At 48.6% G+C, this 17075-nt stretch overlaps 1 protein-coding gene across 3 annotated transcripts in view; it reads right to left on the bottom strand.

The window, feature by feature from the left end:
- Nucleotides 1–17075, bottom strand: part of LOC132216799 (carcinoembryonic antigen-related cell adhesion molecule 1-like) — a 287472-nt gene that overhangs the window by 41419 nt on the left and 228978 nt on the right. For 2 of the 3 annotated variants that reach the window (XM_059666328.1, XM_059666332.1), the window contains 2 exons: nucleotides 6040–6318; nucleotides 5381–5635 (listed from right to left, as the gene is read on the bottom strand). The exons of the other annotated variant lie outside the window; for it this stretch is intronic. In XM_059666328.1, the coding sequence (XP_059522311.1) occupies nucleotides 5381–5635; nucleotides 6040–6318 (534 nt within the window). The remainder of the gene's footprint in view (nucleotides 1–5380; nucleotides 5636–6039; nucleotides 6319–17075) is intronic. 3 annotated transcript variants of the gene reach the window in all.

The following is a 17075-nucleotide window of genomic DNA, read 5'->3' as shown; positions in this document are numbered from 1 at the left end:
TGTTCTTCATTTCCTCCTGGTTCCTTTTCGTGTTGGTGACATTCTCATTCAGCTCCTTATAATTCTCATTGAGTTGTGTGTATTTGTCATCCAGCCATTTGAGCATCTTTATAACCATTACTCTGAATTCTTTCGCTGATAAGTTAGTAGCCTCAATTTCATTTAACTCCCTTTCTGGTGATTTCTCTTTTTCTTTCCTTTGTGGATTGCTTTTTTGTCTTCCCATGTTTTGCTGTAATGTTTTAATTGTAGCTCCGATTGCTTTGCTACCCAGTTTCTTTAGGGTATGGTGCTACTGGTGTGACCTCTCAGGTCTCCTAGGTTTGGTAGTCTAGTGTAGCTCCATACTTGAGCTATTTGGGTTCTCTTGATATAGGCCTGCAAGCTGGAAAGGCACAACTGAGGTATCTAGAAGTCAGCAGCTGTGGAGGGGGTGTTCCAATTTTTGCTGTCTTATGGCCTTGGTTGAAATCACGCGTGCCCTGCAGGGACTCACAGTGGCACCCAGGAACCGTCTATTGGGGTGGTGGGGCTCAGGAAGCCTGCATTCTGGCAAAGCATGACTGTGGTGTCCAGAGTTCTGTAGTTGTGGGGTGGGCAGACTCAGCTTTTGCTGCTGCCTCCGTGGTTGGATACACGCGATCCCAGCGGCAGCTCACAAGGCACCTGTGGTGAGTTTGCCAGCAGGGTGTCCTGACACACTCTGAGGGGCCCTGGCACTGAAGCCACTGGATTGCAGTGTCTGTGGGCAGGTATCCCCGAAGAGGGAATTCAGCGTTTCTACAGCACAGCACCCCTGTTTGTTTAAGTATGTGACCAGCAGGGCTCACAGTGGGGCCCCAGGTCTGCCTGTGGAGTGGTGGTCTTGGGAGACCTGCACACTGGAAAAGCATGCAACTGTAGTGTCCAGAGTTCTGCAGCTGTGGGGTGGGGAAACTCAGTTTTTGCTGATGCACCTGTGGTGGATAGGCTTGCACTCCCAGTGGCAGCACACAGGCGCACCCACAGTGAGTTTGCTAGCACAGGCGCACTGAAGCACTCTGAAGGGCCCTGGCAAGCTTAATCAAGGCTTCTTTGGGCCGGTATCCAAGATGGGTGAATTCAGAATTTCTACTACCCAGGGGAGTGCGTCCCAATTAGTTCAAGATCAGACCCAGCAGAGGCTCACTGCGGCTTCCCAAAGTGCCCTGTGGAGATGGGCTCAGGGGGAGTGAGCAATTGTGGCAGTGCAGTTCGCCAGCGCTGAGCTCTGACGCACTCTGAGGGGCCCTGGTGCTGAAGGGCCCTGGCGCTGAAGTTGTGCAGCTGCGTGTGTGTGGGCAGTTAATCAGGCAGAGGGAATTTAGAATTTCTACTGGGGCGCTTTGCGCCTGTGTCTGTACAAAATCACATCCAGCTGAGGCTCCCAGTGACTCCTAGGAGAAGTCTATGGAGTGGTGCGCCTCGGAAACCTGTGAACTGGAGACATGCGAATGTGATGTCTGAGGTCTGCCACTGGGGAGGGGAGGCTGCACTTACTGCTGCAGGCAGGCTTGGTCCTCCTTTGGAGGTGGAGATCCCAGGGTCTGCGAGTGTGACTGCAGGATTTTGGCTGGAGTGGCTGCCTGGTTGGTCGCTGGTGGGCAGTCTCCCAGGCCTGTCTGGGTGGTGGTGCTGATGAGTTCCTAGAAGTGGCCACTCTCCCCATTAAGATGGCCTGGGCTCCATGCCCGTGTCCTGCAGTCCGGGGAGTGCAACAACGGTGGTAGTCTCTCCGTGTCCCAGAGAGCCTGTTCTTCCAGCCTCTGCTGCTCCTGCTGGAGTTAACTGTCCCTCACTCAGTCACACACACAACACACACATCCACTCACTCTCCTTTTATCCCTTCACTCACTCACTTCCTAACCCTTACCTCCATAATGCCAGCAGCCATCATTTGATGCTCCAAGCCACATCAAGGTTTTTGTTACCAAACTGGCTTAGTGGGGACATTTGATCCAACCCTGCCTGTCCAGGCTCTTCCACCCTCAGCTGTGTGGCCTTGGCCAGGATGACTTTCAGACCCTGAGGCAGCCCATCCCCTCACTTGGGAGGCTGGACTTAGATAAACAACAGGAGGTGCCTTACTGAGCACTTACTACCTGCCAGCACCGCTGCAGGTGTGTGGTGGGAACCAGGACAGTCCTGAGGGCACAGTTCCTTAATTTTGCCTCATTTATAGGTGAGGAAGCTGTTGAGGAAACCACCCTGGTCAGCAGCTGGTGAGGGAGGAGCTGGACGGAGGGTGTTAGGGCATCCATGGGGAAGCTGGAGGCCACAGGGAGCAGGCCCAGAACCCTCTGAGGAAGGGGTCTTTGTCCTCCTGGCCTGGGCTCTGCTGGGGGTCAGCCTGGGTCAGGGGACAGGATTAGGGTGAGGGTGAAGGAAATGCCATGGTACCTCCTAGTCCTTCTGAGGTACAGGAAATAGCCGAGGGAGGCTCCCAGAGCCACCATGATGAGGACCCCGATCATGCTGCCAACGATGGTCCCCACAGAGTAGCCCGTGTAGTTTTGTTCTGCTGAAAGGAGAAGGGAAAGGGGGAGAGGTGAAGGCCCAAGTCCATTCAGGGGAAACCAGGAGGGGCCTTGCAGGGGGAGGCCTGGTGAGGGAGGAAGGAACTGCCACCTGGTCTGTGCAGTTTGGGAGTGTCAGTCCTGATACCCCACTTCTGGCGGTTGCATCATTCTCTGGTTTGCACATTCGAAACCTTCCATTGGCTCTACCTTTGCACGTACTCTCACACCCACCATTCCTATGTCCTGGTAATTTTCCTCTTAACACCTCTTTCCCTCACATGTTCTATCTCTTACCCCTGTTTCTTCTTTTCCATCACTATGGACAGTCTTTTTTTTTTTTTTTTTTTTTAAATATATTTTATTGATTTTTCACAGAGAGGAAGGGAGAGAGATAGAGAGTCAGAAACATCGATGAGAGAGAAACATCGATCAGCTGCCTCCTGCACATCCCCCACTGGAGATGGGCCCGCAACCCAGGTACATGCCCTTGACCGGAATCGAACCTGGGACCCTTCAGTCCGCAGGCCGACGCTCTATCCACTGAGCCAAACCGGTTTTGGCGCTATGGACAGTCTTAGCGGCACCTTACCTGTCAACTAAGTGCTGATGAGTAATAAGAATGTGCTGAGTGTTTTTGATGATCAACAGGGTGTGAAACACTCTACCTTCATGTCATCTGGTCCTTCCACCCCCACGAGGGACTGGGGTGTCACCCTACTGAGCACACACAGAATCAGGGATGGGAGGTGCTTAATAAATGGCAGGCGGTCACAGATCTGGTGAGTGATAAATGACATTTTCACCAAGTTCTGATTGACTTTACAGCTACTGACATCAGGGTTTGTAAAAATAACAATAATAGTTGGTACACTGACTGAGCATGACCCTGTCTGTGGGCTTTATTCTCATTAACCTCACAATAAATATCCTAACAACAGTGTTTAGGTCCAGCTGTTTTATTCCAGTTTCGAGATGAAGAAACTGAGGCTCAGGTGGGTGAGAGCCTTCCCCATGGTCAGCAGCTTATATTCATAGAACCGAGACAATGATGAGATTAGTCTAATACTGGGGTCCGTACCCATGTGCTCTATAGGCTCTGAAAGAGGCTCCCACCTCCTCAAGGCTTTCATCCATCTCACCACCCTGCCCATGACATATACAAAGAGCAAGTGGGAGAGGTCGAGGGTCACTCATATTGCACATGTAGCCTGAAGAGGTCACTTTTGCTGGAACTGACGGGGTTGAAGACCTCACACTGATAACCCCCAGCATCCTCCCTCCTGACGGGGTCTATGGTGAGGGTGCTGTCGTCCTGGGACAGCTTCATCTTGTAGGTGAGCAGGAGACTCTGGTTCTTGAAGAGCCACCAGATGGAGATCCTCCTGTCATTTGTGAGGCAAGTCAGGACCACTGCGTCCTTATGCTCTGTGACTGTGGCATTGCTGGCTCAGATGGAGGGCTTTCCCAGTGGCTCTGTGGAAAAACAGAGGAGGTGACTGACTGAGAGTGGGCTCCTTCCTCAGAGATGTCAGCCACTCACAGCCCACAGCAAAGGTCACCAGAGGAGGACTCTGACCTCTGCAAGGTGAGGACCTTTGTTCAGGTGACAGTCTGTAAGGAGAGGGCTATACCCTCCTCTTCCCTCCAGATCACCTGGAGATCTGAGATGTTAGGTCCGGGAGCCTTAGATCTTGTGTCCAGCATCTTTATCACCAGGTGGCATTTTCCACCCATTGACTTTTGTGTGATTTCCATAGTTGTCTGTGACTTTCTAAATAATCACATCCTCTCTCTCATATGGTGGCTATACATAGAGATGGGAAGGCATTTCGTTTTGTTAAGGAATTTATTAGAGTCTATAACCCAGGCAGTCTTCATGACCTTAGGACCTGGAGAAGTTTCAATCTAAAGGATTTTTCAGTCTGAATAGGACTTTCACTTCCTGGCCTTTGGATTGAATATCAGGGAGAAGGAAGTCCCTAGAGAGAAGTAGTCAGGTTTAACATCAGGCTGGTACTCTTAGCTTGCTTTGTAAACTACACACTTTGTGGCACTGCTCCTACTGTCCCATGAATCTACATACATGTCATGGAAGCACTACCATTCACTGTGCTCCGTAGGAATGTCACATATGGTCGTGTCGCACATTGTGGTGCAGCTGGTGACTTCAGAGTCAGGACACAGCTCAGAGGAGTATCTCCTGTGTCTCACTCTCTCCCCACATACATGCAGCCTGGTCTGAGGGAGGCATGGTGTCGATAGGGGACATATTTGGCACTTTGGAGGACAGGCTACTCATGCACCTTCACCACAGACCCCTGTCCCACCACAGAGGGCACAGAGCTGTCAGTCACCAGGTGAGCCTGGAGCAGAGCAGGGAGCAGGGGTCTGTCCTTCTCACCCCTCCTCAGGGGTGGTTTCCTCCTTTAGTTTGGGGAAAAAGAGGTGAGCTTGTTCAAAGCCTTGTATGTTCCTTGTAGCACATGGAGCAGGTAAAAGACAAGAGGTGATAGAAGGTAAGGGTTAGTGAGAGAAGAAGCAACTTTGCCTTGAAGACCCTTGTTTTCCCCTCTGGAAAACTCCCTCCCTCCACCACTTGACTCTTTCTGGGTCTGAGAGAACCCCCTCCTCATTTTCCAAGGCTGGACCCCAGCTTTACTATGACAAATCAGAAGAGCAACGGAGGAGAGTCTATAGAGATGTATTGAGAGGGCTCAGGGGAAGACTGTGATTTGCTTGTGTCCATGGCCACAGGATGGGAGACAACACCATCTAGGCTCTGTTCTGAAAACCAGACACACCTGCAACCCACAGCCTGGTTCAATGGTCCAGGAGGCACTTACCATAGACTGTGATAGTCTTGATTATGGTCTTATGAAGGCCAGAGACAGTGTTATAGGCAAGGCAGGTATAGGATCCACTATAATTTGAAGTGATGTTGGGGATAAAGAGCTCCTGTGTGGGGTGCTGGGAACTCCCATTGATAAGCCAAGAATACTGTGCAGGTGGGTTAGAGGCTGCCTGGCAGGAGAGGCTGAGGTTTGTCCCACGTAGGTAATGGGAGTCTGAGGGGGAAATGGTGGGAGCGTCCGGGCCATCTGGAGCAAAGAGAACAAAGCCACACATGATGTAATCAGAGGGAAGGGGAAGGTCCTGGTCTGTGTAAGGGCCACACTGTCCCTCTGAAATGGATCACAACCTTGTTTTAAAATGTTTCACCCATAGCCCTCTGTGTTCACTGAGCCTGAGTCATTAACCTTTTTGTTCCATGAAAGCTTGTTAACCCCGAGACTCTCCAGAGAGGAGCGTCTGGTCCCCTTCAGTCTTGGCTCAAGGCTGAGCCTGCCCAGATGTGTCTGGTACAGGAACTCATGCCCCCCGCCCCGGGTGTTCAGAGTCGGGGTCTGTGTACTTGGACCTGAGAGGGATGGATGTAGCCTGGTCTCTGGCAGTGTGGATTCAGGTGAACAGCCTGGTCCAGGCAGGGACAGAAGTTACTCACAGACAACATTCAGGGTGAATGGGTCACTGCGGCCAGCACTCACGGGGTTCTGGGTTTCACACGCATAGGGTCCCGTGTCTTTCCTTGTGACAGGAAGTAACGTGAGAGTCCTGTTGTCCTTGGACAGCTGCAGCCTGGCACTGGCCGGCAGACTTTGACTGTTGATCAACCACAGGTAGGTGGTGTCATGAGTCCGAGGTTCACACGTTAACATGACAGGGTCCTTGTACTCCTCAGGGTTGGAGTTGTTGCTTGTGATGCTGGGTTTGGGTAACTCCGCTGTGCAGACAACAGAGAGAACATTGCCCATTGAGTCTTCCAAAGTCTTCTTCAATCAGAATTGGTGCATCTCAGCTAACTTGAGTTCTTCAAGAAATAAGTCAGGTCTGTGCGTCGCAAGACAAACAAATGATTGAGGGTCTGAGGGTTCAGAGATTGCAAGGCCACCTGCTCTTTGTCTGGGAGAAAAAGCACAGACTTTCTCAGGTGTCAGATAACTGTCAGGGTTTGATTACAGAGAGACACAGCACTGGAAGTCAGAGACCATATGTCCTGCCTCCTCACTGACCAGCTAACTGCCTGGCTTACCTTGGGTCTCACCTGGAAGGTGTAGGTGCTGAGTCCCTTCCAGCTACTCAGACCTATATTGTCAGATCAACATGTGTTTCCACTGAAGCCTCATGTTCCAGGGTTGACCTAGAGATGAGTAATGATGGGCCATCCCATATTCCTTAAATCCTGAGAAGACTAGGCACTGTGGCCCTGAACTGGGTATCTGAGCAGAAAAAATACACAGGAGACAAGAAGCAACTCTGTTGGTGAGTTTAGTACCCAGACTGAAGGTCCACGAGGAGTGGCTGTCTATCCAGGAGTTCACTGGTGACTGACATGAGACAGTGACTCCAGAAAGGGCAGAGCAGAATCCAGGAATTATTTAGAAAAGAGTGAGGGAAGGCGGGAGCTGGCTGGCTGTGGCAGCAGAGCCGGGCTCTCTGCATTGGTCTTTAATATTCTTTCTGCCACTTCAGAGGGCAGAGATCTTTCCTCAACATGCAGACAATAGCACGTACAGAAGGGGGGCTTGTGGAAGGTGGAGGAGCATGAACTTGTGGAAGATATGGCCCTCATGGGCCATTTGTGTTTGGCAGTTATGAGACAGATTTTGATCTAAACTGTGAAAGAATATGTGAAAATCACTCATGCCCCAAAGTTCTAATAACTGTTTTTGGAGGAATCTCTGTCTAGAGAGCATGAAGAAGACCAAGTTGTCCAACCAGGTCACACTGTGACCAAAGGGAGATGCCACAGTGGGTTTGAAATGAGGGACTCCCTGGGATAGAGAGAAGGTGAGTCCTGCTAAGAGTACAGAAGTGACCGGGAGGCATGTCCAGGTGTCTCTGCTGTATAAAGAGAGGGATGACTCCAGATTGGAAGAAAGGACATGTGCCATGTTAGGCAGAAGGTCCTTCTAGGGAAAGTCAGGCCGATGGGGAGGAGCCCACACATGGGCATGTGGCATATGTTCTTCCTTTTCTTTCTAACTCAGGAAACAACTGGAGTTTAGTCGTATTTATTCAAATTGGGCAGCATCTGAGAGAAAGGAGAGTGGCTGGTGGATCTCACAGTCTGAGAGGATCCCACCCTGTGGTCAAGGACACATGTGTGGAAACAGGCAGTGAACCATTCAGATGGTGCAGGGTCACCAGGCCCACCTTGGAAACGTCTCGGGAGCCACTGGGAGGAATGGGAGCCTCACACCAGGACAAGGGTGTGAGTAACCAGTCAGTGGTGAAGTGAGCCCATGAGCTTTGGGGACTGAGACCTGTCCTTCTGCCTTTTGACTCCCTGGTTGAGTCATTTAGAGATTCGGTTAATGGTTTATATGTCTCTGTCAGGTGGCCTGTTCCTCTTGTTGGCCTCAGGGGAGGAAGAAGCTCTGGATGGGGGCCCAGCAGATGCTCTTTCTCCTGGTGGCCTGGGAAACTGGCTCATGATGGAACTGGGGCTGTTGCTCCCACATATTTTTGTGTCCTTTCCTATTGCCCGAGAGGGTGGGCCTGGACACAGGTGTTAGCAGGACAGTCTGCACAGTGGGGAAAGCAGAGCAGAGCCAGGCAGTGTGTCTGGAGTGAAGGAGGAGGCAGATAAGGGACATGAAAGGAGCAGAGAGAGGCAGAATGTCCTTGGTGAGCAGTGGGGGTCACAGGTGACTTCAAAGACCCCAGGGACCAAGAGCCCACAGCTTCCCCAGCGCAGGAGCAGTGCAGCCTGGAAAACCTTCCCCAGTGGAACAGCACCACAGTCACCAAGGGACTTGGCTCCTGAGGAGGCTTCAGGGACAGGTGGTCAGAGGGCTGGACATGGCTCTCAGCACCTGTAGGGACAGGGAACAGGTGTGGCCAAAACCTTTTAGGACTCTGCATCGAGGTTCCAGTCTCTGAGGCAAGTATGTATCATTCATTCATTCATTCATTCATTCATTCATCATTCACTATCATTCCTTCCCTCCTTCATGAAAGAGCAAGTGAGTGCTGGTCCCTGAGCTGGTAGCAGGTGCAGGGTGGAGAGTGAGAAGGCAAAGTCCATTGCTTCATAGGTAGTGGGAGTGACGCCAATACATCAGGAAACAAATAAGTGGTTTCAAGTCCAGTGCAGGGAAGTGTGGATAGATAACCTGAAGGGGAAGGCCTGGGCACTCCCAGCAGTAACTCTGAATGTTATTGTAGGTAATCTGATTCTAGAGTGAAAATTAATTCTCCATTTGCTTTATCACCAGACCAGAAAATCTACCTTCAGTAGGGACCCCTAAGAAAAAGCATTGAACCAATGGCTGGTCTCAGAGTCCACAGACACCTAAGACCCTCATGGAGGAGAGGATGGGGCTGTGGCTGTGCAAGGACCTTGCTGAGCATGAAGAAGAGCATGTGTCTGTGTGAGCCTGATTCAGTGACTGTATCACACTCTGCCTCCGTTTCCCATGAATAAAAATAGAACAAATGGCAAATGAACTCTGGATTACCATGTTGTCTGTGAATTGTCCTTAAAACATCTCTGACTACCTGAACTCAAGCCCAGTATAGAGGAGACACTGACTTAAATGGCCACTACCATTATTTGTCTCCATGAGAGAGAATTCCTGGCCTGACCCCTGGTGGACAAGGAACTGTCAGGAGCATCTTCTCTCCTCTGTTCCTTCCTGGAGACCTGACCTCCCTCCGGAGTCTCCTAAGTCCCTCAGAAGAGTGAGCTAATGATACAGGGTATTTTGTCTATTTGTACTCTCCTGACACCGCCTTAATTGAAGGAGTAGGCTCTGTCCCTGTCCTGCTGTGGCTCTTGGGGCTGATCCCTGGCTGGTGAGCTGGAGTAGAGCCACTGCTCCCACCCAGCCCTTCCAGGAGGTCAAACCCAAACTGACACAGGCTCCCCAGGTTCCCTGGAGTCAGGAGCCCTGGGACAGGGGTGTGAGAGGGGTTCCCAGGCTGAGCTTCTCTGTGAGCATTCCAGGGTCCCCTCAGGACAGTCCCCCACCAAGCTCTTCAGGGTTTTCTCAGTGTCATGGTCATGAGGAGGGGACCAGGTGCTGGACTGAGACTCTGCTGAGTCACTCCCATCAGACTTCTCTCTGTGTAGAATGTCTGTAGTGCTGGAACCTAGGAAGGGAACTCTGATCTTAGGAAGTTTGTTTCCACTCTGTGTTTCCTGCACTAAATGCCCAAAGCCAACCTGGGAGATGATGCAGAGGGGGACTGAGGCAGAGTTGAGGGCTGTCAGTCCTGTGTGTGAAGTAGACTTCACCCCACCCGACACCCAGAGGTCAGAGAGCAATCACTCACGGTATACACGGATCTGTCCAGTTACTTGCATGCTCTGATAATCTTTGTCTGTGACTAGTAGGGTATAGTATCCTGTGTCTTTCAGGGTGACTTTCTGGAACAGGAGGGATCCGTTGGGGTAAATTGTCTCTCTACCACTGCTTGCAGGCCCGAGGGTAGTTGTTTGAGTGTCTATTACATATGATACAATTTTATGGCTGTTGTCCACCTTTCCCCCTGTGTACCAGGAATAGCTTCCAAGATTCCCAGGCAGGTTGTGGACACGGAGAAGCACATCCTTCCCTTCGGCAGCACTGGGCGGCACTGATTCAATAGTGAGCTGGGCAGTGGTGGGCAGGCTCCAGGAAGGGATGAGTGAGGCTAGGAGGGAAGAGAGAAATTGATCAACATTTGGAGCTATGTATTGGGATGGAGAGATGATCCCTGGGTCCTGAACAGGTCTCTTCATCTCTCAGCCTTGGTCTGAGTGTGTGTGTGTGTGTGTGTGTGTGTGTGTGTGTGTGTGTGTGTCCTGTGGTCAAGTTCAATAGCGTGGCCACCTCTGCTCTTATTTCCTCTGTTTTGAATCCTATTACTCAGGTGTCTACCCTCAGATTCCTGCTGATACTCAGGAGTGTCCTTTTCTGATCACCTCCTCTAAAGACATCTGTCTTCACTTTCTGACATGTTCATGGGCCGTTTCCTGCAAGGCACTTGTGGTTACCTGACATCACATCTAGATCTTCCCTGGTCTGCCTCCTCTCATAGAACTTGAGATTCATGGGGACAGGGGCTTTTCTGATCTTGTTGCACCTGCAGTGCTTGCAGCAGACTGTAAATACTTGTGGGTGAATGAATGAGTGTTCAGGGTCCGGCACCTCCTGGGATGTATCTGCCCATTTCTGAGCTTGGTGGTGAGGACACTGTTTAGTGCCCCTGGTTAAATTTCCTATCTCCTCACATAACATGTTGTTATCTAAAGTTTTCAGCATTCAGCTCTCAGTGATGAGTAACTTGGGAAATGAGCAGCCATTAAGGTTTTCCTGTCCCTCACCACTTCCACATCATTTTCCTGTTGCTGAGTCCCTTCCCCCATCTTACTCTGTTCCCCTGTCTCCTCTCCTCAAGTCCAAACAGAAGCCTGCCCCCTACCCCTTGTTTTCTCTGAGAGCCTGTGTTCCCCAGGAGTCCCCAGCTAGCTTGTGCCTCTCCTCCTCCCGTCCACCACCAGGTAGTTGTCCCCTCTCACCAGCCAGCAGGAGCCCCTGCCTGGGGACAAGTCCTCTGTGTGCAGGGGCTGAGGGGGACTCCATGGTGTCTGCTGCCTGTTCTTTCCCTCCCTCTGTGGGAAGAGCTTGGATTCTAAAAATGCTCACACAAGCCCAGCTTTCCTAGTCGGTGGGATATGCTGTTCCTCCTCCCTGTGCACTGAGCCTCCTCCTGGGCAAAGATCACTTTTCTGGTCACATGGGCCAGGGGCGGGGTCTGTACACAGGTTCCTCCCTGCCTGCTCATTATTCCTGCCTCTCCTTTTCTTTCCTCTACATTTGCATTCCCTGTAATTGCTGAGGCTTTTTCCTTCTTCTGCAGTGACTCCTCCCCATGTACACACACATACACACACACACACACACACACACACACACATACACCTTGCTTGTGCAGTAGGCAGTTAGGCCTGAGCATAGTAGGACAATAGGCCAGTAGGGAAGGTCACCAGAATGGAAAGCCCCAGGTACCTAGCAATGTGCAAAACTGGACTGGGACCTTGCCCCCTGGGTAACCTTTCCTCCCAGAGCATATTCTGGTTTTGCAGTTTAGACCCTCTGACCTTTCATATCACTGGTCATGTGGTTCAGGCCCTCCCCTGACCTTTCCTCCCCTGGCATGTTGTTAGCAATGTGGGTTAGATGGCATTAGAGGGGGAAGAAACCAGAGGACCTAAGAATAACCTTCAGCATTAAGCCCTCAGGACAATGAGGTGCCAACTGGCATGAAATACATCTAGGCCTCAGTTGTGTTTCAGCTCCAGGCCCAGAAAAGCAGCAAAATCAGATGAGTGAGAACATCGTTGACATCAGGATCTACTGCATTGACTGATGATCTTTGACCCAAAAGGGCACACCTGGAAAGCTGATAAATATTTTATTGGGCTCCTCCCCTGAGACCTCCAGATAAGTAACCTCAAGAAGTATGCCCCAGTGTGGCTATTTCTCTCTGCAACACACCCATGGCTGTCCCCACTTCTTCTTTCTTCAACGCTCTTATATTTGCTCTTTGTCCTAAGCTACACGCACCCTTCTTTTGTTCAGTAACCAGTTTCCTGAGCCCATTTCTTCTACAGCTCACTTCTTCTACCTCTGTGTCTTTCTAAATAAATTATCTCTTATAATTTGAGTTCTTGACTCTGAATTCTTCTCTTAGCTCAACTCAAGTACCGAGGTTGCTGAACTGAGGGCCTAACTCTGCAGGTTAACACCTGGTGCCATGCCACCGCTCACAATTAGACAAGTAGAAGCTTGGGGTGTATGTATCCAGGGCATCTCCCACAGCTCTGTGTGGAGTGCACAGTAGCCCTACCACTGCCTTCTTGCATCCCTATTTGTATCTTATCTTCAGAGCAGAAGCCTGGGACGACATCAGGAATTCTTTTCACAGGAATGCTACCCCCTTGTGTATGGTATCATCACGGGAACTTTCTAAAGATTTCAATGCCCAGGGGACATCTTCGAAATCCTGCTTTGGGCAATACACCTTGAAAACCGGGTCTTGGACCAGAGCAGTGACTTGGATTATTGGAGAGAACCAAGATGGTGGCATACGTAAACACCTGAATTGGCTGCCGCATACAACCACATTAAAACTACACCTAAAAGACAAAACGAATACCATCTAGAACCATGGGAAGGCTGGCTGAGTGGAAATTCTACCACTAGAAGGAAAGAGAAAAGCACATTGAGTCCGGTAGGAGGTGCTGAGGTGTGGAAGCTTGGAGGTACGGAGGCCCGTATGAAAGGGGCTGGCAGTTGGGTACACTGTTGTGTTTTTCAATTGGGAGGGAGAAACAAACTCCCGACTACTCTGAACTCCAGTTCCAGGTGAGAATTTGGGGACCCAGACTCATATGGAGAGAAACTGGACTGTCTGCCATCGAGCTAGAACGTGAGGGCGGCTTTCTCACAGATGTGCTTGTAGCGTTCATTGTTACTGAATGGGGCTGCAGGACACAGACCCCAGGACCTCTCTGAGGCAGAGCAGATTGGCAGCCATTGCAGTTTGCTCTGCCCTGGTGATTCCCTGAGAACCCGCCCCACCCAATTTACAACCCCACCCTAGGTGTATGCAGAGGCTTTTGCATATGAATGGCCTGGCCTTTTCCACCTAAAAACATGGGCAGACTCAGTGAGCACCAAAGCCCCACTGAAGCAAGTCCCGCCCCATAATGGTGTCTCCAGCACAGAAGTTCTCCCAGTGTAGACAAAACTTGTCCTCACAGCCAGTTGGCCTGGAGGTCAATTCCACTCAGTGATACCAACAGCAATCAAGGCTTAACTACAACAAGACTGTGCACACAGCCCACAAAGGGGTGCACCAAGAGTGTCTATTAGGGAGGCTGAGCCACTGGGCCCTATAGGACACCTAGCACACAAAACCACTCTATCAACACAGGGAAGCATCTAAAAATGTGGAGACAAAGAAACAGGTCACAAATGAAAGAAATGGAGGAAAGCAAACTTCTGGATATAGAGTTCAAAACCACAGTTATAAGGTTATTCGAGAATCTTTTAGAAACCTCCTAGAAATATAGTGAGACCCTCAAGGATATGAAAAAGGACCAAACAGAAATTAAGCATACACTGACTGAAATAAAGAATAATATACAGAAATCCAACAGCAGACTAGAGGATTCCAAGAATCAAGTCAAAGATTTGAAATATGAAGAAGCAAAAAACACCCAACCGGAAAAGCTAAAAGAAAAAAGAATACAAAAATATGAAGATAGTACAAGGAGCCTCTGGGACAACTTCAAGTGTACCAACATCTGAATTATGGGGGTGCCAGAAGAAGAGAGAGAGAGCAAGATATTAAAAACCTATTTGAAGAAATAATTATAGGAAACTTCTCCTACCTGGTGAAAGAAATAGAGCTACAAGTCCAGGAAGTGCAGAGAACCCCAAACAAAAGGAATCCAAAGAGGACCACACCAAGACACATCATAATTAAAATGCCAAGGGCAAAAGACAAAAAGAGAATCTTAAAAGCAGCAAGAGAAAGACAGTTAGTTATATACAAGGGAGTACCCATACGACTGTCAGCTGATTTCTCAACAGAGACTATGCAGGCCAGAAGGGAGTGCCGAGAAATATTCAAAGTGATGAATAGCAAGAACCTACAAGATTAGTCTACCCAGCAAGAATCTATAAATCTATAAGATTAGTCTACCTTCAGCTCTCATTTAGAATTGAAGGTCAGATAAGAGCTTCACAGAAAAGAAAAATCTAATATTCTTTATTTCAGTCAGTGTATGCCAAACCAGCATTATATGAAATGCTGAAGGGTATTCTTTAAGAAGAGGAGGAAGAAGAAAAAGGTAAAAAAAACCAAAGTGACAACAAATACATATCTATCAACAAGTGAACCTAAAAATCAAGTGAATAAAAAATCCGATGAACAGAATAAACTGGCTAATAGAACAGAATCAGGGGCATAGAAAGGGAGTGGACTGACAATTCTTGGGAGGGAAAGGAGTTTGGGGGGTGCAGGAAGAGACTGGATAAAAATCATACACCTATGGACAAGGACAGTGGGGGGAGGGTAAGGGCAAGGGGTAACAGAAGGGGGTGAGGTAGGAACCAAGTGGAGGGGAGCTATGGGGGAAAAAAGAGGAACAACTGTAATAATCTGAACAATAAAGATTTATTTAAAAAAATATACTGTTTCAGCAGCTGCCCAGCTGTAGTGGATGCCCAGCCAGAATGAGACCCCATGATGTGGGGATGGGGACTCCCCTCCCCATTTCTGTGCATAGGAAGGGTCTGCATGTCTTGCTAAAAATGCAGATTCTGACTCATATGGATGAAATGAGCCACATGTTAAACTGAGAAACTCAGGGAAGGCCTGTATAGCGGTCTTGCAAACTCAGAGACCTAAAGTAATCACAAAAGATGGTCTGAAATTAAACTTTAACTAAAAGCCGTCATGGTGGGTAGTTGGTATCCTAGGTTGGTATCTTCACCGACAAGGTCAACTGTTACCTGACCATATCTGTCTTTTTGCATCTATGATGACATATCCTTGAAATGTCAGGGTAACTTTTTTTCTGGACCCCCTGGGGCACAACCTAATGTGTGTGGGTGCCAGACAGATACCAAAAATTCCTTCATTGTTATTGTTACCGTGTTAATTGTTGACTATTAACTATCCTGCACCCATCTAAGTATCATTTTACTTTTTATCCAATCCCAGAGGTTTCCCCACTTTGCTTTCTCCCCCTTCTCTAATCTTTCATCATTGGATTTCATGTAACCCACCTAGGTCCCCTGCTATGATTGCAATGTATAAAAATAAATGAAAAACCCCCACACTATTCTCTACCAGGAGTGGGCAAACTTTTTGACTTGAGGGCCACAATGGGTTCTTAAACTGGACCGGAGGGCCGGAACAAAAGCATTGATGGAGTGTTTGTGTGAACTAATATAAATTCAAAGTAAACATCATTACATAAAAGGGTACAGTCTTTTTTTTTAATTTTATTCATTTCAAATGGGCCGGATCCGCCCGTGGGTCGTAGTTTGCCCACGGCTGCTCTAGACACTGTCCAATTTGTGGAGATACTAGTAATGCTTCCCAGCAATTGTGGACATTTTGGCTTAAATAAACTCACACAAATTCTTTACAGGGTTGAATGTTTTTACGTTAACAGTACTTGCCATATTCACGGTAGGATTCTAAACAAGCTCACCCAGAACCTTCCAGCAGACCTGGACTTGGTTGGGGGATCCAGCAAAGGGCCCATTGAGCCCCCTGGTTCTCGGCCCATTGGGTGAACATGGGTGAGTTGTCTCTTGGATCCAGGACCTTCCTTTTCTTTTGGTAGAGGGTTTGACTTTATTTGAGCTGTGTCTTAAAATCCTTGAGATGGAATTAAAGTTAAGGGTTGACAGAACTCAGTCGAAGGCAGGACTGGAGGAAAAAAATGAGTGGCTCGTTTTGATTTTGGCTTTTTAATTGGAATTGCTTTCTGAGAGTCTGAGCAAAAAACCTTGGCTGTATAAATGAGCTGAACTCATCAGCTCATAAGATACAGGGGCACATCCTCCCTGCAGTCCAATTCTTGGTTATTCTTAGGTGACTAAGAATGTTTGTGAAGGTGTCAGAAGTGCAGGAGCCCCATAGGGAAGGCCCAACTCAACTGTAATTAACTAACTGGCTCATCTAGGGGGCTACCATAAGGCTTGGTCTTCCCGGGCCTGAATCCTTCCTATTGTTTCAGACAGTCCGGAGAGAAACTGAGGCCACACTTGACCCACTACATAACATATCCTGGAAATTTGCTCAGACTACAGATATCCAAAAATAAAAAAATTTAACATGGGAAATTGTGCCTCCAAGGCCAGACGCTCCCAGACCCCAGCCCTCATTTAATATTCCTGTTAGGAAACCTTTACTTGCAAGTGCTTTACAGAAATGGGAAGATTTAACTAGAAAATTTCAACTTAGAAATGGCCAAAATGCAGTTGTTTTGGGGTATATACATTAATATTTTGCATGCAGAAATTAGAAAAATGTCGGTTCTGAAATGAAACTGAATGACTATATGGGAAGCATGTCTTTACTTGGAAAAATGGAAGCTTCTTAGGAGAAGAATAGAAAAAATAATTCTTCCAAAAAAAGAATGGAAATTATTAAGAAATTTAGGAGACTGTCTCAGAATGATTCTGAAGTTAATAAATGCCTACACCCCATTTCCCCCTCTTCCTTTCTGACCTTCCTTGTCTGGACTTGCCCTTTCCTCTCCCTTCTTCCTTCCCCTTCTGTCTCCTCTATTACCACTGACTTGAAGGAAAATGAGAATAGGAATTCTAACAGTCCCTTTTGGAAAAAGCTGGTCTCAGCTAGAGAGGAACCAGTAATTGTTCCCGACTTTGTCTGGAACTGTGATGGATTCACAAAAATTTAACTGTTAGAACATGTAATCCTGTCTATTCTGACCTATTCCAA

Source organism: Myotis daubentonii, chromosome 15, assembly GCF_963259705.1.
Source record: "Myotis daubentonii chromosome 15, mMyoDau2.1, whole genome shotgun sequence".
Classification (NCBI taxonomy): Eukaryota; Metazoa; Chordata; class Mammalia; order Chiroptera; family Vespertilionidae; genus Myotis; species Myotis daubentonii.
Note: the sequence above shows the minus strand (reverse complement) of the source record. Positions and strands in the feature narration are given on the sequence as shown.